This window comes from Chelonoidis abingdonii, chromosome 2, assembly GCF_003597395.2.
Source record: "Chelonoidis abingdonii isolate Lonesome George chromosome 2, CheloAbing_2.0, whole genome shotgun sequence".
NCBI lineage: Eukaryota > Metazoa > Chordata > Testudines > Testudinidae > Chelonoidis > Chelonoidis abingdonii.
The window spans coordinates 256,404,960-256,426,985 of record NC_133770.1 but is presented as its reverse complement, the minus strand read 5'-3'; the positions used below and the strand labels follow the sequence as shown (position 1 = coordinate 256,426,985).

Genomic DNA, 22,026 nt, shown 5'->3' with positions numbered 1-22,026 from the left:
AAAAGAGAGCATTCTTCTTTGCTTTGTATGTTAAATTTTAGGCCAGAGTGAATTGTTGCAGCAAGTTTATGTAGGGCCTGATCCAAAGCCCTCTGAAGTATATGGAAAAAGCTCCTGTTGATTTCAGTGGACCTAGAGTCAAGCCCACAGGCCAAAGTATTTAAGACAAGAGCCTATAAAATGTGACCAGACTTTCAATGGGAGAATTGAAAATCAGGCCACTTTTTTAGGGGTCTGGATTTAGAAGCCTAATTTTCAGCTCCTATTTTTGAAAATTTTGCAGATAGATCCAATAGTGTTTGTTGAGATTTAGAGAAGTTTGGACATACAGAAATGCTCCTTTCTTTATCTGTGGAATGCTTATTTGATCATCAGTGTCACATCTTGTCTTTTCTTCCTCTGAACAGTCACCATTCTCTTTTTCATAGAACTGCCAAATGCAAACTATTGCATTATTCTTTTCATAAATATGATTACAAAGGAAGAAAAATGTCTACCCCTCAGTAGGGTTTGCAAAGCCAGCCTTAAGAGGCTGGAAACTGTCGTACGTATCTGGCTTTAAACATTGTAAAATAAAAATAAAGTGAAATAGTAATAGCTCGGTTTGAGAGGAGACATTGGAGTCCCAAATATTTAACTGGTCTAGGTGACATTTATGGGCTATGACCATAGTGTTCTCTTTATTTTATGTAAAGGTGATATTCACATGCTTTCGTCTGACTAATAAGCAAAGTGAAAGGGCATTTCTCTAAGCCTTGTTTAACGATTAAGCATTGCTTACAGTACTCTTTATTTTTCCCCACCCTATCCCGCTCCTTCTTGTAGAATCACATCGGGAATTCCTTCATAGGCCTGCTTCTGGATATGTGCCAGAGGAGATCTGGAAGAAAGCTGGTAAGAATTGTTTCAAAACATGAGCTTAGTGTTCTGGCAGCTGTGTGCCGTTGTTAATGCACTGATGTGAGGAATGAAAAGAAAGGGCTTACTAGTAACAAAAAGAAATTTTATTTAATAATCGTAAACTGGAACTGATCAGAACATGAAATAATCTTTGTTATAAAAACATCTGCCACTACAGTTTAGGGGCTGTCAATATTTCCATTAAATAACCCAATGTTCAGGGGTTATAATGGCTTCACGCTGAAACTTGATATACAAAAGTTTCCGTCTGTGAGCAATTTAAAAAAATAAAGTTTGACAATTTTTTAAGTTTGAAGATTTCCACGCCATTAACCTCCAGGGGAAAAGAAAATGTAAATATGTACTTTTAAAAAAAAAAATGGAAAAACACAGAGTTGGGATTATAATGTGAAAAAATGTGTAATATTTCATGGCTGTTAATCAACAGTGAGATTTACGTTCTTAAACACAGTAATTTCAAAGATGGATATAATGTAGCATCTGCACAACTTCGCTCAGTGTGTGCAAATGCTGGTGCAACAAGTATAAGTCCCTGATGTTGTGATCTGTTCTGCATTGGCAGAATAGTACAGAACTCCTTGAACTCCATGAAGTTTGGCATAAGCACAGGTGTTCACTGGAAGGGATCATATTGCTGTCGTGGGATGAAATCTTGGCTTCATTGAAGTCAACAAAAATTTTGCCATTGACTTCAAAGAAGCTAGGCTTTCATCCTCAGGGCGTCAGCTCAGCTACCAGTTTGTGTGCACTCAGGCGTGATTTTTGCATATGCAAATGTCTGCTTGATTGTGCAAATGCCAGGGCACAGAGGCACATTTATGTCCCATTGCTACTGCCTTTGATAAGGTGACCCATAATTTTAATGATTAAATGGCAGATACAACAGTTTCAGGATTTTCTACTGCAATGTTGTATAGAGGAATTTCAGAAATTGAAACTTTATTCTTCATAGGGTTTCTAGGTTTTGCTGCTTGGCAAATTCTGTAAACTTGACATATCAAATTATTTGCAATTCCTAGACACAGGGAAGTGAAAGAAGAATGGTGTTTCACTCTTTACTAGAGATGGCCTAGAGCAGCAAAATTTGGGGCTGTTATCAAATTTCAAACATTCTCAAGCTCTGGGTCCAGATCATCAGCTGGTGTGAAAGGAGCTGTGTCAGTTTACACCTGATGAACATTTGTCCTGTTGGGTTGTTTTGGATCTCGGATTTTGATTCAGACCTGGTTCTAGTCCCAACTCTGTTTTCATGTCATGGATTTAAATTGGATCCTTAATGTTAACTGAACATAGTTTCTGATTGAGAGAATTGTAAATAAGATGTCTACAACCACTGTCCAGCTATGCAAAAAGAAAAACCGGTAGGGTGACCAAACAGCAAGTGTGAAAAATCTTGGTGGGACGGGGGTGAGAGGTAATAGGAGCCTATATAAGAAAAAGATCCAAAAATCAGGACTGTCCCTATAAAATCGGGACATCTGGTCAATCTAAGGACTGGAGACCCTGGAAGGGGTTTAATTTGTCTTCAATTTTATTCCTAAATGTCTGAGAGTACCCAGCAGATAAAATTGTACAGTGCAGGTAATTCCAGAATCATTTACATATACCTGGGGGGCTGCTGGCAATCCTTTCCCTTGCCTTTCCTGCTTCCCAGGCAAGCTGCTGTTGTGACCTTGCCACCACCACCTCATCAAATGAGGGTTAAGAGGACTGTAAAGAAGAGGTGACTGATTCCCTGCCAGTCATAGGAGTCCTGAACTTCCCCTATTTCTGCTCCTTTAAAGAATACCTCCTTTAAATCCTTTCCCAATCCATTTTATCTGATCATTGTATCCATTTCCTATGGAGTATCTGCTCTGGACATCTGCCTGAAGCTTACAGAATGAGTTGCAACACCATAGTTCAGGGGTCGGCAACCTTTCAGAAGTGGTGTGCTGAGTCTTCATTTATTCACTCTAATTTAAGGTTTTGCGTGCCGTAATACATTTTAACACTTTTAGAAGGTCTTTTTCTATAAGTCTATAATATATAACTAAACTATTCTAGTATGTAAATAAGATTTTTAAAATGTTTAAGAAGCTTCATTTAAAATTAAATTAAAATGCAGAGCCCCCCCAGACCAGTGGCCAGGACCTGGGCAGTGTGAGTGCCACTGAAAATCAGCTCGCGTGCCGCCTTTGGCATGTGTGCCGTAGGTTGCCTACCCCTGCCATAGTTTAACCTCCATTTTGTGGTTGTTTTGCCCCCCTAAGCTCCCAGCCCACTTTGGGGGTTGCGAAAAACCCCACCTTGCCGTGCCCAATCTGGCAATGAGGGACAAATTCCTTCCCAGCTGCCCGAGAAAGGAGCAACTAGCATAATTCTCATAGCAAATCATGATGAAACCTTGTAATTTAGCTACTTTTGTGGGTGGGAGGGCAGATGCAGCTCAGCCTAGTCCAGGTGAAAAGGAGGCTTTTAGTCCATAGGCATGGGCACCCGGGGATCAGTGTCCTTGTGCTGACTTAGGGGACAAGGAGCAGGGGGGTTGGATAGGTTGGCGGTCTAAGGGGGGCAGTCAGGGGGCGGGAAGTGGGAGGGGGTGGATAGGAGATGGGGGCCAGGCTGTTTAAGGAGGCACAGCCTTCCCTCAGGCCAAAAAGTTTGCCCACCCCTGGATTTAGCACTTGAAAATCAGGCATAGCTGTCTCCAACTGGACACTGAAAACCTGAAGCATCAAAACATTAGTGAGAAACTTCTACAAGTTTGAAGTCCAGGGCTTTATTCCAGCAAATCATGTATGTGAACATGTGCTTAGCTTGTGGACTTACTAGGACTAGCTACGTGCTTAAAGTTAAGCACATGCTTACATGATTGTTGGAACAAAGTTACTATGCTCAGTATCTTGCAGGCTTGAGCCATAACAACCCAATTCAGCTCCCATAAAAGTCAGTTGAAAGAATGCCATTGATTTCAGTATGTAAGGTCAGGCCCAAAAGACACTGTTTGTGTCAAATAGAGCTTACTCCTGCAAGCAGTCCTATTGAATGCCTCTCTCGCTAGGGCTGCTCACATGAGTAAGGGCAGCTCAGCATGAGTGAATGTTGTAACTGAACCCATGAACCCATGAAAATGATTAGCAGTTGTGAGGAAATTAAGAGGTCTTACGCATATATTTGTTAGACTCGTGCATCCTTAGCCACATTTTTCATACTTTTTGATATTTGAAACTAATCACCCTTTTTCTCTCTGGAAGGGAAGTGGTGGCCTATGCCACTATTCTTCTTTTTCTGTGGGAAGTCAAGTATTGTCTTGTCTAGGAAAGTAAAATCTCTTCATGTAGTGTCCATAACTGCCATTTAGCTATTGTCCAAGTAACATGGGTTTTATTTTGAATTGTGATGATCAAATCTGCAGCGCCTCACTGTCCATAAAGCCTTACTACTGGGGGGATTCTGTGTGACTACGTGCCCACGGAAAATGCCCCTTCTGCAGAATTCCGGTGCTTCCCTGCCGAAAACGGCAGGGAAGCAAAGGGAAACCGGGGGAGGGGTGGGGAAGACCATGGGCAAATTTTTGGGGGGAGGGGGGGGATTACCCTCTCCAAAGAGAGGTGAGGTATGGGGGGGCACACAGGGTTATGTGCCATTGCCCCTCACCAACATTTCTGCAAATGCAGAGCTGTCTAGCTGAAGGAGGCTTCCTCTCTGCTCTGCAGCTGAACACTGCCTCCTGGGTCCTAGTATCAGTCGGACTCCCCTTCTGTGTGCTGGGAGCCTTCCTGTTTTCTGTGCAACAGTGAGTGTCCATGGTGGGTGTCCACTCTGAGTAAGGGTGGGTGGAGGAAATGATAGAAGGGAGCAAAGGGGTAGAGGGAAGAGACAGTGGGGAAGGAAGGGGGTGTGGAATAGGGCAGGGGAGGGGAATGTGGGAGTGAGGAGAGGGAAATGGAGAAGGATAAGGGAATCAGGGGGTTGTGGGAGGGGAAGTGGGAGTCTGGCATGCAGCCTCCCCTTGGCAGCAGCTGGGGTGCCCCCGTTAAGCAGTCCCTTCAAACCGTCACCTTGACAAGCCCTACTGCCCTACACCTGGACCCCAGTGATGACTCCCACACTACTGATCCCCAGCCAGCTGCACCTGGACCCCCAATCCATCAAGCCCCACAGCCCTAGCATCTGCCTCCCTACACTGAGCCCCCCACATCCTGACCCGCCCTGCTGAGACCCAAACACCTTCACCTGGATTCCCTGCAGAGTCCCATTGCCCCTGCACCTAGAACCCCCCAACGATCCCCTGTGCATCGAGATCTCTCACTGAGCTTCCCGTGCCCAGATTGTCCCACATAGAAACCTCTCATCCCACACCTGGATCCGCCCACCCACACTAAGTCCCTCCACACTTGTACCCTGCTGGGCTGAGCCTACCCACCCACACCTTGTTCACCTGGCACAGAGGGGCAGGGCATCACGGTGTTTCTGGGGCAGGTCCAACCCTTTCACTGTATCAGGGTCAGGTGCAGCTTCACTGCCAAGTCCCTGTACAGGAGGAGGTGGGGGCTTCAGGGTGATCTCCCACCTCAATGTTGTCAGTGGCTTGTGCTCCCCACTACCATGTGGGAGCCACATTTATTTAGTGACAAATGAAATTTGCAGAATTTTAAAATATTGTGTGCATAATTTTTAATTTTTTGGCACAGAGTTTCCTTAGGAATAATAAAGCATTTCCAACTATTATGGGTTATCTATAATAATTGAATGTGCAGAAAATAAGTGTTTATGTGGAAGAATAGTTTCCTTTAGAGGTAGGGTCATGTATTTCTACAGCACTGAAACATGGTTATTGCTTGTGATTGAAAAAACTAAATAAACTTTTATCTCTTTTTGGCTTTGTTTGTGTTTATATTAATACAATCAGATATCACACCTGATATATCAACTCTCCATTTAATATAACTGAAAACCCAAAACACCTTTTATAGTTCATCCAAAACCAGATATTTTCATTCTGCCCCAGCTTGTGGTCTCTAGAATGTTTTAAAACACTTTGACAACACCATTTGAACCTTTGAGTAAGTTTTTACAATACAGAATTAGATTATAAACTATAGTAACTGAACCTATTTCCTCCCACCTTATGTACAGTAATCAAAATAAAAACAGTGTGTCGGAATAAATATGTATAAAGCATTGAACTAGGAAATCTCTGTTAAATCTTGTAAAAACAGTTTAAACTGGGATTTCTAACCACTGCAAACCTCTCAATATTAGATTAAGATTTGACGAGATTATATAGTGCAGTAAAAGTGCCTCATACACATTTAAAAATATTTTCATTCATAGCAAATGCCATAAAGACTACAGATTTTTCTCTCAAAAAATCAGCTTTGTTAATAACTGTAGTTCATACAATGCAAAAGGTCTGTATTTAAGTTGCCTCCATTTTATAAAAATGGTAATAAAACTGCATCTGTACGTTTGGTGCTGTATATTTCTTTTCAAGCGATCAGAGAATGTTTGCAGTTGGTAATAAATATTCAAGCACCTTGCAAATGTCCTACCAGTTCCCTTTGCTGATCTGTGTGTGCCTGTGGGACTAGAATAGGAATGCACAATTTAAATATAAATTGCCTGATTTGCATATACAATTAGTCAAGCTGCAGCTTCGATCGTAAGCAAAAATTATTGTCCTGTATTGCCACTTAGATAGAATTTTAATTCACCTTGAATATTCGAAGTAAATTAGGCCCTGGCTGTATAGTTGAAGGGTATGATTTTCCCCTTTCCCGATGCCCTCCGCACAAACAACATTTATGGTATGGTAATATAAAGGCATATTTTCAGCCTCATAAAAATGAAGGCATAAGTTTTATCTCTAATTTTATTTCTTCCCCTCTCCAAAACTTCAGTCTAAACATATCTCTTTGGATCAGAGACTATTTATTCATACGGGTATGTACAGAGCCTACTTTAATAGGCACTAGTGTAACAGAAATAGGTATCATTTTGAACAGGTTCAAATGAAGTCAATATGTGTCATTTGGATTGTGCATTAGTACTTTAAAATTAGGATTATTCATGATAATACAATAATTTAAAAAAATTGCTTCTTTCAATGATGCTACTATAACAAAGCAAATGACATCAAGTATTGGGATTACCAACTGCAAATGTAGAGCTCTAAACTGGGGAAAGTTGTGGATTTCCCACACTTGTATATACACGCACGTATGTGAAATACTGAACAAAACCCAAAGTAACCGTAACACATTTGTAACTCTTACATTTTTAATCTACAGTCAACCATTTTTATTAGGAATCTATGTTTTTAATTAGACAGAACATTTAATTAAGGTGCTTTTTAAGTGGATGAAACAATTAAATGCAAACACTTGAGTGAAACATGTCATAATTAGTTTTAATAGAGTGTTAATTGGTACTAGGTTTGCCAAGTTAATAATTACTGCTTATTAAATTTTCAATTAATCATTGTGATTTTGCTTTGAGTAAAGATGAAAATTAGATAAACTAATTCAGGGGGAGGATGGTTTCCTTGTTAATTAGAACAGTTAATTTAAAAAAAAAGAAATTACTTGTTTTAGTTGTCAGTTGAAAGCTTGTACATCAGTAAAATCTTTGCATTCTTCTTGCATCAAAAACTGAATAACCAATTCATGACAACTCATGTTTTCCAGGGTAGCCTCGTAGAATGTATTACACAAATTCATACTGGATAATTTAATTGCAATGATTTATATCTGTCTGACACACTAAGGCTCTGATTTTAACAAATCAGTTATGTATATGTTTGTGTGTGTCCCTACTTCCCATTGGCTTAAATGTGCTAAAGTGACTTGCTGAATCAGGGCCTAAGTCTTCAAAATATAAATGTTGGTTTGGAACAGAGATCAATTGGTAAGAACTAAAACAAAAAAGCAATGTGTTTAGACACAAAACTGGAAACATTGAAACTTACCTTTTGCATTCGAAAGCTACATATTCAGAAAATGACTTTAGATGCACTAAAGTTAGATTATCTGTTTATCAGTGACTTTGTTTTAAGAGGTGTATTAACTCTGAGCACCTTTTCATTATACTCTACACTGAGTTTTTATATACCAGAGAACTCATCAATGCCTTTAAGGGTGTATATACCAGTGTTCTGCCCTGGTTTACAGAAGCTTAAAACCAGAATGTTACTTATTATTACACCACGTCCTTGATCCAACACGACCTGATATAACACTAATTTGGTGGTAAAGCAGTGCTCCGGGGGCGGGGAGGGGGGAGGGAGCTGCGCACTCCGGCAGATCAAAGCAAGTTCAATATAATGCGGTTTCACCTGTAACGCGATAAGATTTTTTGGCTCTCGAGGACAGCGTTATATCGAAGTAGAGGTGTATTAATTTATTATTTGTATTATTCTAGTTCCTAGAGCTAAAAATGTTCACAGTGTCATTTCTCAATTAATTTCTTTCATAGAATTCTTTCATAAATCTAGTCCTCTGCAGAAAAAATTTGTCAAGCAAAATATTCAAAAAGATACAAAAGGATAAATTGAAGATCAGAAACAGCTACACTTTTGTACTGCCTACCATTTACTATCTGAGCACTTTATGTACTCCTCAGATGATGGGGAAGTAGAAGGAGGGAATAGCTCAATGGTCATAGGGACTCACTTCCATCCTTATCCTACTTCAGGAAGTGATGAGGCATGCTATTAGCAGGGTATATGCTTCCTTTGTGCATTGTTCCCTCTAATCAAACAGTCCTATGCCAAACCTATTGTGCTGATGAAGACTTCTTGCCTTGTTTGTAGAGGAAGCAGTCAATGAAGTAAAACGTCAGGCGATGACAGAGTTGCAAAAGGCAGTGTCAGAGGCAGAACGGAAAGCCCACGACATGATCACTACAGAGAGAGCTAAAATGGAGCGCACTGTTGCAGAAGCCAAGCGACAGGCTGCAGAGGATGCATTAGCTGTTATCAATCAACAGGAAGATTCAAGTGAGGTAAGGAGTTCAGTAGGAGGCGAGTCATCTCAAAATTTACTCAGAAGTATACCAAAGCGGAGCCTTGTTGTCAGAGTTTGAATCCACCCAGCCACCTGCAATAAAGACTTACTACTCAGGTTTTTTTTTCATTTTTTTGTTTGTTTATCTTTGTCTAAGAACATAAGAATGACCATACTGGGTCAGACCAAAGGTCCATCTAGCCTAGTATCCTGTCTGCCGACTGGCCAGCAATTGTTTCAGAAGAAAAGTCTGAAATGGCTTTAAATTGATTGGTAGCAGGGGAAGAGGCAATAAGAATAATGCAGTGATGGGAATATAGTCTATATATTTTCCATTTACTTTAGATGTAAAATTAAAATACTTTAAAATAACACAATCTACTTAAAATTGGTGGTTGAAATAACATTCAATGAACAATAATAAATAATGAAATTCTAATGTCCCCAAAATAAGTGACATTTATTTAGGCTTATAGCAAGGTAGCTAACATTTTGTTTAATTTTTTTTTTGGAAAGGGAGAGAGTTTGTGTAGACATGATCAGCACAAAACTAGATTCTGGAAGAAAAAAATGTGTATGCGGAGTTGCAAGAATGTTTCCGTAATTAGAATTTATTATTTCAGCTACAGAGATTATGTATGAGCTGAAGGGCGGGACAAACAGCATCTGGCAAGAGAAAAATAGAATGAAAGAGCAACAAAGAGTAAAATGGGAATGAGCGTGGTAAACCTCAATTCAGACTTAAATATGATAGTGGAAGCTTTGAATTCTTGTGGTATGGGACATATGGCAGCATATATAGCAGGAAGTCAGGAGAGAAAGAACAATAGACTTATTGCCAGTGCTGAAGTGTTTTGGATATAATGAAATCTTATGTCATTTAGAGAAGAAAGAAACATTAACATCCATGTGGAAAGGAAACTCATGATTAAAAATGCCCTTATAAACTGTTGCTAAGTTTATGATAGCCACTTTAACAGCTATTTCAAAATAAAATATGGTAACCAGAGAACATTGCTCTCATAAACTATTGCTCTGATTGGGAGATGTTAAAAAAAAAATGTAGAAAAGCATGTTTTTATGCAAATTCTATATCACAGGGAACTGACAGACTAATAGGTGTGTTGTATCGCATTATATAAGAATGCATATTTATGTACATTATTGCAAAAGCATTTTAATGACTGCATTTGCCAGTAATGTAGATGAATGACTTAGGTTGAAGAGGTTCATATTAGGCAGTTGCACCATGCTGAAAGAACTGGCAAAAATCACAGGCTGATTAATCAGTGGCATACTGCAATACATAGCCATAATTTGAGGGAGCATAAGAATTTAATTCATACCAGACTTCTCTGGAGATGAAAGACCATTGTGGGAACATTGGATGCCCAGAGTTTTTCCATAATGTGTAACAGATGAATAACAATAAGACAAAAGGAATTAATTTTGAGCATCTGAAAGTTTCTCAGGAAAACAGAGACTAAGGGAAGTGTAGGCACCCTTTAAGTACTAAGTATTCATTGCAGAATTAAATGCAACATAATTTCAAATTATTGGTATTTTGTAGGTAAGATATCCAAGGGCATTTTCCCCCTCATATATTCGCATAAAGGGTATTTGTCTGACATATTGTCTGACAGCTATGATCACTAAGCTGCTATCATTTTCATGTGCAAATACAAATGATTCCTATTATGAATGCTGAAATTCCAAAGGTAAATGACTAAGAGGAAATTGTAAAGTTAATCTGTTTAGTGAGTAAATGTACAGTAGCCGGGATCAATGCAACACCTGTTATCTGCCAATACACACAGATCATTCTCCCCCAAATAAGTGTGCATCCAAAGTGTGCACGCTGGGCATTTTCGTGCAAGTTCTCCTGCATTCCTGAATGGTAGCACTTCTGGCAGTGGCAACATAGGAACAGACATTTCTATCTAACACTATAGTTTCATTTCAAGAGGTATTGTTTACTAGTATGTTAATTGCCTAGAAATATATATTTAAAAATTTTCCTTTAGCCCAGTTCCAAAGGGATGTGGACAAAAAGTATATCCATTATACCCCGGAGTCTGTGAATAAACATTATTTGCAGGCCTCTAAATTCATCCCATCTCCAGTCAACTGGCAAGCATCCTGGCAAGATCAAACCAGACTTTAAAAATCTATTTGAAAAACAAATCTAGTGGCCTGGTCCTGCAGTCTTCACTCAGGCAATGCATTGTAAGTAACGGTCCCTTTTTGGAGACAGGGTGGCTAAATGGATGAACTTTGTGTGTGCCAGATTAGAGATCTGAGGCCAAATCCTAACTCTGCTGCAATGGTGTATGGAAACCATACCTATCTTATAGTTTATGTAGTCTAGCAGTGTCCATTATAAGCCTCTATTTTCAGTTGCTTGTAATTTTAACAAACTGTAGCCCCTTGGTGTAAAATTTACTCTCTGTTGGAATGAATTTGTTTTTTTTAAGGTTCTATAAAAATGGTTCAGCCATTTCCAAGAATGAGGTTAGTGGAAAATAGGTAGTTTTGCCCAGGTTGATGCATGTTTACAACTTTTTTCCTTTTTGGAAAAGATTTAGGGTTCAAAGGAAAAACTTGAAATTTGTTAAGGGTCAGAGAGGAATCTTTTGATCTCTCCGTGAGAATCCATCCTGTTTTGGATCAGATGTAAAGGTATAAACCTCAGTACATTTCTGTGTTCAGTAGAACCTGTTAGAGGCATGTTGCTAAAACCTCTAAAATTACATGTGTACTGTACATGCTTCAGCCAGACACAACTCCTTGTGTGCTAAGTACACTGAGCATGCTCCTAGGCACAGATCTCTAGGCAGCAGGTTGTTGTTGCTCCCACCCGTTAGGCATACAGGAAGGCAAGGTGAACACATGATGGGACTAAATTCTAATCACATTTCTTTCCACTAACTGGTGGTGAACTGGTGTTAATTCTATGTACTTCACAGCCCTTATTATTAGAGCCTTGCGTGGATACAAAATTTGCATCCGCATCCGATCCGCAATCCACAAAAATGATCCATGGATATCCGCAATCCTTGAATGTTGATATCCACGGATATAAAGCAGATAACACTGGATTTTCAGGTCTCTACTAACAGCTCCACAGGTCACCGCGCACCAGTGATGTAAGACTGTGCCAAGCCCCCACTTCTCCCTAGAGACCTTCTGCCCTACCACCCAGCCACTCTATCCCCTCCATACCTCGTTCCCCACTCCAGGAAGGGAGGCTACAATCCTGGGTCCTCATGTGCAGCACCGCCCTCCCACGCGCAGGCTTGGATACCTCTATGCAGCTACAGCAGCTCTAATGCATGCAGACCCAGCCGGGACAGACAACGGTGACAACTATTCTCCTCACAGCATCCGCCGCTGCCACATGCTAATTTAAATTACAACCACACCTCTTTCAAAATGGCGCTTTGCTCACTGGGAGAGAGCATGCTCCCCTCTGGGAGTTGTAGTTTTCCTCCTCTGTCTGAGCAAGCTGGGGACTATAACTCCTGGAATACCGAGTGGGATGTTGCCACTGCAGCATGATTCAGAGAGGTGAGCTGGAGCCTGATGGTTGGGTGACATGTGGTGAGTGTGTGCTGCAGAGCCCTGCGTGGATACAAAATTTGTATCTGTATCCAAGCTGCGAGCCACAAAAACGGTTTGTGGATATCTGCATCCGTGGATGTGGATATAAAGCAGATATTTAGAAGACAGCAGATGAGATCAGTGTAGGGCCACATTAATCAGATGTGCTCTGCCCATGACTGGGAAAAATTCTCTCAATGGCAGCTCCACTCCTTTGGCCCCTGTACACCACTGGAGTGGGGTTAGGATTTGACCTCAGATCCCTAAGCTGGCAGCAGGGCCACCCAGAGGGTGGGGCAAGTGGGGCAATTTGCCCCAGGCTCCACAGGGGCCCCCACAAGAGTTTTCAGGCCCCCTATAAGAGTTTTCAGTGGGTCTTTGGCAGCAGGTCCTTCAGTGCCACTGAACACACCCGGATCGAGTGAAGGACTCGCTGCTGAAGACCCGGAGCTGCTGCTTCTTCAGCGGCGGGGGCTCCTTCTGCTCCGGGTCTCAGCGGCCATTCGGTGGCAGGTCCTTCACTCGCTCCGGGACCCACCGCCAAAGTGCCCCGAAGATTCAGAGTGGAAGGACCCCCCATCACCAAAGACCCCAGGTCCCCTGAATCCTCTGGGCAGCCCTGGCTGACAGCCACACATTTTATCCACCCAGCCACCTTTTCTCCTTACAATGCATTTATATATTGTCTGTCACAATGGCACCCTGGCCTGGTTGAGGCATTGTGATGCTACTGCAATATAAATGCTTAATGGTAAAATGTATGCACCTGACTGTGCTGTCTGTAACCACTTGCACACATGTCCTTCCTGAGCCAGGAATAGAGCATATGGGCTAAGGTTCCTGATTTCCTACATTCCTCCACTGTCGAACACATAGTTGTACAAGTTGCTGAACAAGGTCTGGTTCACATCCCTCTCTGGTGCCTGGTCCACACAGAGGATAACAGCCTACTCCTGCTACTAAACTATGCCAGGTATACACTGTAGATACAATTGCCTGGGTTCCAATGCTGCTGATGACCCAGTTGAGGGGGGAATGGAGTCAATATGATTTCACACAATGGAATTTGTTTTTTCAGTTGCTAAGATCATTCAGGCTGTTAAGTAAAAATCCCCAGAGTTAGGATATGCCAGATTTAAGGTTGCTCATACAATTTGTGGTTCCTGAGAGCATATGAAATACGATACAGTTTTTTATTACCCGATCATATACTATTTGATCTCCCAATGGGCATTTCCTAACATTTTTCAGTGTTTGATTTTAGAACCTTTAACATTTCTATTAAGTCTTGGAGCAAACTACCCTGGCATAGCTTTTTTATGTGCAGTAGAACCTCAGAGTTACAGACACCTTGGGAATGGAGGTTATCCATAACTCTGAAATGTTCATTATCTCTGAACAAAGTGCAGTTCAGGCTCCAGTTCCAGCAGCTGACACTCCAAGCCAGGTTCCATCAGCAGCTGAGCTCCCTCCTCAGTGTGGGCAGCTTCCTTGCAGGCAGCTTCTTTCCCTGGGTCAGACTGCAACCTTGTCCCCCTTCCTGCCCATGGGTGTGGGGAAAACAGACCCCAGTGCTGCTCCTGCTCTGCCAGCTGCCTTGGGCTTGCAGTCCCAGCATCTTCATTTCTATATATAAGTGACTGCCCCATGCGTAGGGGAGGAGGTTAAAATAGGGGGAGGGGGACAGGCAGCCCAGATGTGCCTACCTTTAAGATTGTGGCACAGTACAGTACTTGTATTTGTTGTTTTGTTGTTGTTGTTGTTTGTTGTTTTGTCTCTGCTGCTGCCTAATTGGTTGCTTCCTGTTTTACCAGTCAGTCCGTAACTCTGATGTTCGTATCTCTGAGGCTGTACTGCATACTATAATCACCCCAGGACTTTGTTAGGGTTTCCAGAGGCTTTTAAAACCAACCAAACAAGAAAAATGACGGCTTTGCAAGAGAATAGAACCAAGTTGAACAATGAGCTGAGGAGAGTAAAGCAATGGGAGTTGCAGGCAGTGAGAGGAGATTCAGTAGTAAAAGTTAAGTTCCTCAACAATGAGGAAGAAGAAGTAACCAGTAAAGATACGATGTGGGGGAAGTAACCAGTCAAGACCACCCATCTCATTAAAGTGAACTTATTGTCATGTACTCTCATTAATCTAGTAATGTGAAACCAAACACTGTGGGAAGTGCTGACTAGGGATTGACAGGGGAGTGCGATGGAGGAGAGGATCTCAGTTTTAAGAAGTGGCCCACAATATTTTGAGAAATGTGAGACACATAGCATTATAGTATTTCGTTGGTACTTTTTGCTTTTGTTTGAATTGTTCTTATTTACTGAGTAATGCCATTACTTGAGTGCCTATATTGTATTGGAAGCTCTCCTTAAACCTTGAGATTGGCTTGCACTCATCTGGCGTTTTTTATGGGGATAGTTCCAAGGAATTGTGCACATCCTGGGCTGGAAGTAAACCACAGCCTCTTAGGGAGAGTGTGTTTAAAAGCAAGCAGACAGAAGCAGGCCTACCTGTCAGCATGACTATTTCAGAACCGCAAATTATTTCTTTACTACTTCCTTACAATTACAGAAAAGGAAACTACGCAAAGAATGATCCGTTTATCAGTAGCTGATTTGGCTAAGAACCAAAACATATGTGAGCAGCTACTCTTTAATGACTGCCGTGCTTGCTTTGGCTGTAACATAATGTTGTGCAAATCAGATTTAATAGTAAGGGCGAACAGCTTAGCAAAGAGACATAGTAAATTTATTGGCCAGATTATTGAAAAAATTAAAACATCTGTCTCTGCTCCAATATAAAATGCCACTGAAAAATCTAATACTCACGGTGTTCTTTCCCACTCTTAAGGAGAAAAAACATGGATAGGATAGTTCACTCCAGTGGAAGCAGATGCTTTTTTTGTTCAGACATCTGCTTAGATAAAACAAATGTGTAACTGGTCCAACACTGCATTTAAGGATTGTGTAGGGTTAAGGCTTGTTTACATTATCGAGTTGTGTGTCTGAATATTACACTTATATGACATGCTTGTGAACACAAAGGGACCTGGTCTATGCTGATCAGTCAATTGTGGTCAGGATTGCATCACCTAACTTGACACTTCACACTCATGTTTGAACCATAAAAGATAAAGTGCACAAGCCTGATTTCTATGCCTGTTGCACACTAAACACATTCATATGCTAATGTATTTTATTTGTGGTGGTCGCAGCTTGGATTTCTAAACAATAAAACATCAATGGCTCAGGTAAACCCTGAGTACTTAGCTATCACCTGTTACTTAATCCCAGGCTTCTGCAGCTTGGAGACAATTTTGCATGTGGTGGTGTATTTTGGCACCTTTAAAATTCCTACCTATTGTGGCTGTGTGACGTAGGAACACAAACCGCATAGACTTTCAATGGGACTTGGATGGATTTTTAAAAAGTGCCTAGGTCCCATTCAAAATCAATGGCACTTGTATTGCTTAGTCACACTGGCACTTTTGAAAATCATCCCCCATGATGATAAGTGCTATATAAATACACCTCAATGTATTTGTACACATCCTTTATTTCCTGGGTGGACTGTCTCATGGCCTTTTTTAACACCATTGTGCAATAAGTAACCCTTGCATATTCTCTTTTTCTCTTTATTGATTAACTTTTAGTGCAGGCTTTTAGGTTTCCCAGTACTCTCCAGTAGGTGCATTATTGTTACTCCCTCCAGGCAATACCAGGAAATCTGGGCTCTTAACATAGCTAGGCTTAACACTGCAGTATTATTTGCCTTTCGTAGGAAAGAGGACAATGTCAGAAACTTTGTTACAGGTGACTCCGCACAGTATGGCACCATATTTTGATATTTCAAAGTAGATCAACTTTTAACATCTTAAAATACTTTTTTTTTGAGTCTCAACAGGAAATAGAAGAGCAAAGCAAATACTATAATAATGGAAATATTTAAAAAAGACAGCTAGTTATGGCAAGAATGTAGTGCAAAATGGCTTGCCTAATGCAATGTGTTAGCAAACGTTCAGCCTCAGTGCTAGAGATCTCCAAGGTCTCCTTTGTTGACAAAGCCAAAAAAGACTCAGAGTTATTAGCTGCATGTACCTGTTGAAGTAATGCACCGCCAAGGATTTTGGAGGGTAGGAATCCACACAAATTTTAAACAGTGATGGAGCAATTGTTTATCTATAAGACATGGGCTAATGGAACAGCAAAAGTAGGAAGTCTGATGGGTTCTGCAACCTTTGTGGGAGAGAAGGTTGACACTCTTCTGCACTGGAATAGCTCACTGAACTTCATGGAAAAGTAGAATTGCACAGGATGGAGAACTGGGACTATAAACTCATAGACTTTAAGGTCAGAAGGGACCATTATGATCATCTAGTCTGACCTCCTGCACAATGCAGACCACAGAATCTCACCCACCCACTGCTGTAATAAACCCTTAACCTATGACTGAATGACTGAAGTCCTCAAATTGTGGTTTGAAGACCTCAAGCTGCAGAGAATCCTCCAGCAAATGACTCGTGCCCCATGCTGCAGAGGAAGGCGAAAAACCTCCAGGGCCTCTGCCAATCTGCCGTGGAGGAAAATTACTTCCCGACCCCAAATATGGTGATCAGTTAACCCCTGAGCGTGTGGGAAAGACTCAGCAGCCAGCATCCAGGAAAGAATTGTCTTTAGTAACTCAGATCCCACCCCATCTAACATCCCATCACAGACCACTGGGCATACTTACCTGCTGACAATCAAAGATCAGTTGCCAAATTAATTGCCAAAATTAGACTATCCCATCATACCATCCCCTCCATAAACGTATCAAGCTTAGTCTTAAAGCCAGATATGTCTTTTGCCTCCACTACTCCCCTTGGAAGGCTGTTCCAGAATTTCACTCCTTCGTCTAATTTCAAGTAATGACTCTTTTTCCTGGCTGATATCTTCAATTAGTAGTAAGCGCTACTAGAGCCATGCAGTACAGAAATAAGAGGTGATGCAGCAAGCCCCTGAAGACAATGAATGCCTGTGCAACTATGGATACACTAGCTGTAATACAACGTGTGGAGATATACCCAAGCTAGCTTTAATATAGCTAGCTCAGGTACTGGTCCTGAAGCTGCTTTAGTGTGAGCTAGCCATGTGAGTAATTGCCCAGGGTTTCTGGTGAGCGTCTACAGCCTGCGCTGAAGACACTTCACTGCTCCAGTGCTCAAGTTAATTATATTAAAGGTACCTCATGTATGTCTACACGAGCTGCAGTCACAATGTATAATATTGCTCAAACCTTCATTTTATAAAAGCTGTTTGAAGCTGATTAATCTTGAAAATAAAGCACATCAGAACCAGGAAGAGGATAAGCTTTGGTCCAAGACTTTTCACTTTGAGAGTTGAGGGAGATGTAGTGAATGTTATTCTGGAAGATGAAAATGGGACCTGTGGCTTAGATTCAAGGCCAGATCCTCATTCAGCCAAACTCCATTAAGTCAATCCATCCTTGGAGTCAGTGAAACTAAATTAAGTTACATAGGCTGAAAATCTGGCCTTCTGTGTATAGCCTAACTCAGGAGTCCCCAACGTGGTGCCCGCAGGTGCCATGGCGCCAGCGGGGGCATCTAAATGCGCCCATGTCCTGGCTGGCAGTTGAGCATCCGCCGAAATGCTGCCGAATTTCTGCAGCGATGCCTCTGGATGACGCCGCTTGCTGCTGACAAGCGGTGTTATCGAGAGGCGTCGCCACCAAAATGCCACCAAAATTTGGCGGCATTTTGGTGGATTCTCGACTGCCGCCACAGTCCTTCGTCTGGCACCCGCCAGACAAAAAGGTTGGGGATCACTGGCCTAACTAATGCACAAGGAGTCTAAGGTCCCTATGATCCAGTCATTACAGTATTAGGATACATCTGGAACTCAGTACAAAACAAGAACTGGTGTTGCAGTACATTAGGCCAGTACTGAAGGGGTTGTATAAAAGATGAAATCACATTAAAAATCCATAGCTGCATTGTTTGCTTTATTTAAATACAGAAACTTTGCTCAATTTCATATAAACACATTATGTTACCATATGGATTGTAGCATAACATAGTACTGGTTACTTGATATGTATTCCCAGATAACAATGGTGAGATCTGTACTGTTCTGTAAAAGAAGTCCTTGTGGGACCAGTGGATTGTATGCTACAAAATACAGCTAATGTGGCAATGCAATGCTCCTCATGAACGCACACTTGTTGCCAATTTACACAGAAAGACTGTTCTTTAGTACTTTTAAATACAATAATTTGGTACATAAATGGGGGTGCAAGAATTTTAAAATGAATTTTATGTGTATTTATTCTCACAATTAGACTGAAGTTGTAAAGTCCTGTTGAATTATAACTGATACATGCAGTGGACAAAAGCACGTACCAGACAATGTAGGGACACATGCGGTAATCGCTTATAAAGCATTGATTTAGAGCTGTAGAGCGACTAAGAGTTTTAATAAAATCTAGCACCCATATAGCACTTTACCTGTTCAAAGCATTGTAAAGATTTCAGATGATTTAATTAATAAAATAGCCAGTTCAACAAAATACTCACAAGATGTAAGTGACTGTTTTCTATCATAAAAATGCATTTTGGGACAGCTAGTTGCATCATGACATTGTGGCTCCAGCATGAGAGTTTGTAACATCCTACTATGCAGATTTATAAGAGACAAGCATAGTGCCTAATTTGTAATGAAAGAGGCTATAGGACTCAAGCAATTTTTTTACGTTCATAACTGATGTAGCAAGCCCAGAGGTACCATAGCTATGAACTGCCAAGCCTAGAGATGCCGGGGCTCAGCCCTAGCAATCCCTGGCACAAATTAAGCACTGGACAAGCACTTCTGCTCAGGTAGAATCTAGCATATCAAGTTCAAAACAAGTCCAACAAGGGAGGCAAAAAAGTGAATTTAAAAAAACTTGGCTTTTATTTGTTGAGTAGAAACTTGACTAGATAGAGGCTACATTTTCCAGCACCAAATTTTTTTACAATGAGTATACCCAGTACTGCAATCAAACCTGCACTAAGAGACTTGTGCACCTGTAGAGAGCCCTGCTGATTTCAGTGGTACTGCATGTGGGCTAAAGGGTCTTCCCATGAAGGTCTGCTTAGAGAATCAGGACCCTTTTTTTGGATAGGAAATGAACAAGAATACTCAGTTCTGCAATTCTAAAAATCACTTTAACCAAACAAATCGGGTTATTGCCAGGTCAGCAGTAACTGTGCAATCACATTCCAGATAGAATTGTACGCTGCTTATTGCTGTGTACCCAGTTACAAAAGTCATTTGTATTGAAGTTAATTTTCATTGTGGTGACAAAAAAAGTGTGCTTGTTTAAAACAAAAGAAGTTAAAATGCATTTAAAAATATAGTGAAGCTATCCAGTCTGGATGGCAGTAATGTGGTGATACCACTCCAGAACTGGACTGAGTCTAAGCAAAATTAACCAGAGATCATGAACACTGAATCAAAACCAGGTGATGCCAGACACAGAGTCTGAATTTCCAACAGTTTAACTGCCAAAAACATCTGTTTCTGTGTGTTTGTAATTCCACCTTTTTAAAAAAGTGTTTTAAAAGATGTGAGCAATTTTACAAATTAAAAAAAAAAAGTCCCTAGCACATGTATTTGTAATTACCTCGTTTAGTCTATGTGTTTAATCAGTTTGAATTGAGAATGCTATGTACATCTGATTTCAATCTGAAGGAGCCAGTGTGTATTGGACAGTTACTCTTCTTGCATCTGCCAGAATATTCCTGCGCCAAAAAGGGATAGAACTAATACCAGGTTATTTTCTAAAGAAGCCACTTGACTCCAATTAAATGTTTAATTTCCTTAAAGTATTGTTTTGGATTTAAGTCTTTGTTCTGTTCTGTAATTGGGATTTTTTGTATGTAGTTTAGGAATATCACTTGTAGGTTGGATGTGCTCCAGCATCCAGCTGGCATTGCAAGGGACTGTAGGGAAGTGAACGACATATTCTGCGGTTGCTACTCTTTGAGTAGGACTCAAAGTGCGGAGTTCGTGGATGTGGTTCTGTCCGGTTTTATTCCTGATAAAGATATCAATGGCATTTGAAAAGCGAGGGATTTTTTAAATGTATAGTCTTGCTTTCTTGATGTACAATAAGAGGCTTGGAAACTCTGTGTCTATCAGGCTGCTGTGATGTTCTGTATAGTGGGCCAAATTTTGAAATCCTTCCCAGGCAAAAATTCTATTGACTCGATGGGAACTGAGTAAGGATTTTGTCCTTTGGCCTGTTGCGGGCTACTGTGCTATAGCCTCTTAGGCTCTGTGCAAAGATTTAGGCATGCCTTGAACGTGGGGCAGTGAGTGGGCCAATTTGAGTCCAGTAAGACTACTCACTTGCTCAAAGTTAAGCATGTGCTGAAGGGTACATCTACACTGCACACACCTCACACCAACACACAGATTACATACACTGCACACACCCCAAGCACTCGTATACATAGCAGCATAGACGGTGAGGCACTGCTTAGACAAGTAGCATAGAAACACACCAGAACCACGCGCGTATGTACAGGGCTCTACTTACCCAAGCAGTGCCTCCCTTGTCGACACTGCTGCTTTTAGCAGTGTATTGTTCCATAGCCTCCCTGCTGCTGGGGTCTTTCCCCCCCACAGGGAAAGACTCTGGCAGTGGGGAAAGGCTCTGGCATTGGGAGAGGCAGCAGAGAAAGGCTCTAGTAGCTCCCCACTGCCTCCCCCCTGGCAGAGTCTTTCATGGCTGCATATTGCTACTCATAGCAGTGTGGATGCAGCCAGCTTGTCACTGTGATGTGAAGCTACACATAACCTACCCACTGCTGCTTGTTGTGTGCTCATGCATACAGATACATAGCCTAAGTCTTTGCAGGACTGGGGTTTTACCTGGGATGTATATTCTTTCCTCACATTTTAAATAACTTGATTTCCCTTCGTCTGGGGGATTTTTTTAAAATACAAATCTGGCAGAGAAATCATTGTGAAATTTTAGGGCACTTACAGCTACTCAGCATAGTGATGAGAGCTGAAAATCTCAAGTGAATCTCAAGTGATAAATGAACACAAAAGTAAACCTGAAGCTTATGTGCCACAAGCTGACATCTAGAGCAGTGATTCCCTATCCTTTTTAGTGTCTGCCCTAAATTCTCAAGGCCAAAATCCCTGGAGTAATTCTGCTAAAGTCAGTGGAGTTACCCCAGGGCTGAATCTGCCCCAAGGTATCTGAAGTTTTTATGTATTAACCCCTAGGCTAGTAGTCCTTAATTAGGCAGGGTTTAACTAACATTTTCTATTAGTTGTATGGGTTGTGTTTAATGTGTTTGGTACAAAATTCAGGACAAAATTATTAACATTCTGTTGTCCCCTTCTTCCTCTTCTAGAGTTGCTGGAACTGTGGCCGTAAAGCTAGTGAAACCTGCAGCGGTTGCAACACGGCGCGATACTGTGGCTCATTTTGCCAGCACAAGGACTGGGAGAAGCATCACCACAT

At 41.3% G+C, this 22,026-nt stretch overlaps 1 protein-coding gene across 6 annotated transcripts in view; it reads left to right on the top strand.

The window, feature by feature from the left end:
* Nucleotides 1-22,026, top strand: part of RUNX1T1 (RUNX1 partner transcriptional co-repressor 1) — a 147,546-nt gene that overhangs the window by 121,538 nt on the left and 3,982 nt on the right. For all 6 annotated transcript variants that reach the window (XM_032805275.2, XM_032805274.2, XM_032805273.2 and 3 more), the window contains 3 exons: nt 826-894; nt 8,717-8,907; nt 21,917-22,026. The exon at nt 21,917-22,026 is cut by the window's right edge and continues 3,982 nt beyond it. In XM_032805275.2, coding sequence (XP_032661166.1) covers nt 826-894; nt 8,717-8,907; nt 21,917-22,026 — 370 coding nt within the window. The remainder of the gene's footprint in view (nt 1-825; nt 895-8,716; nt 8,908-21,916) is intronic.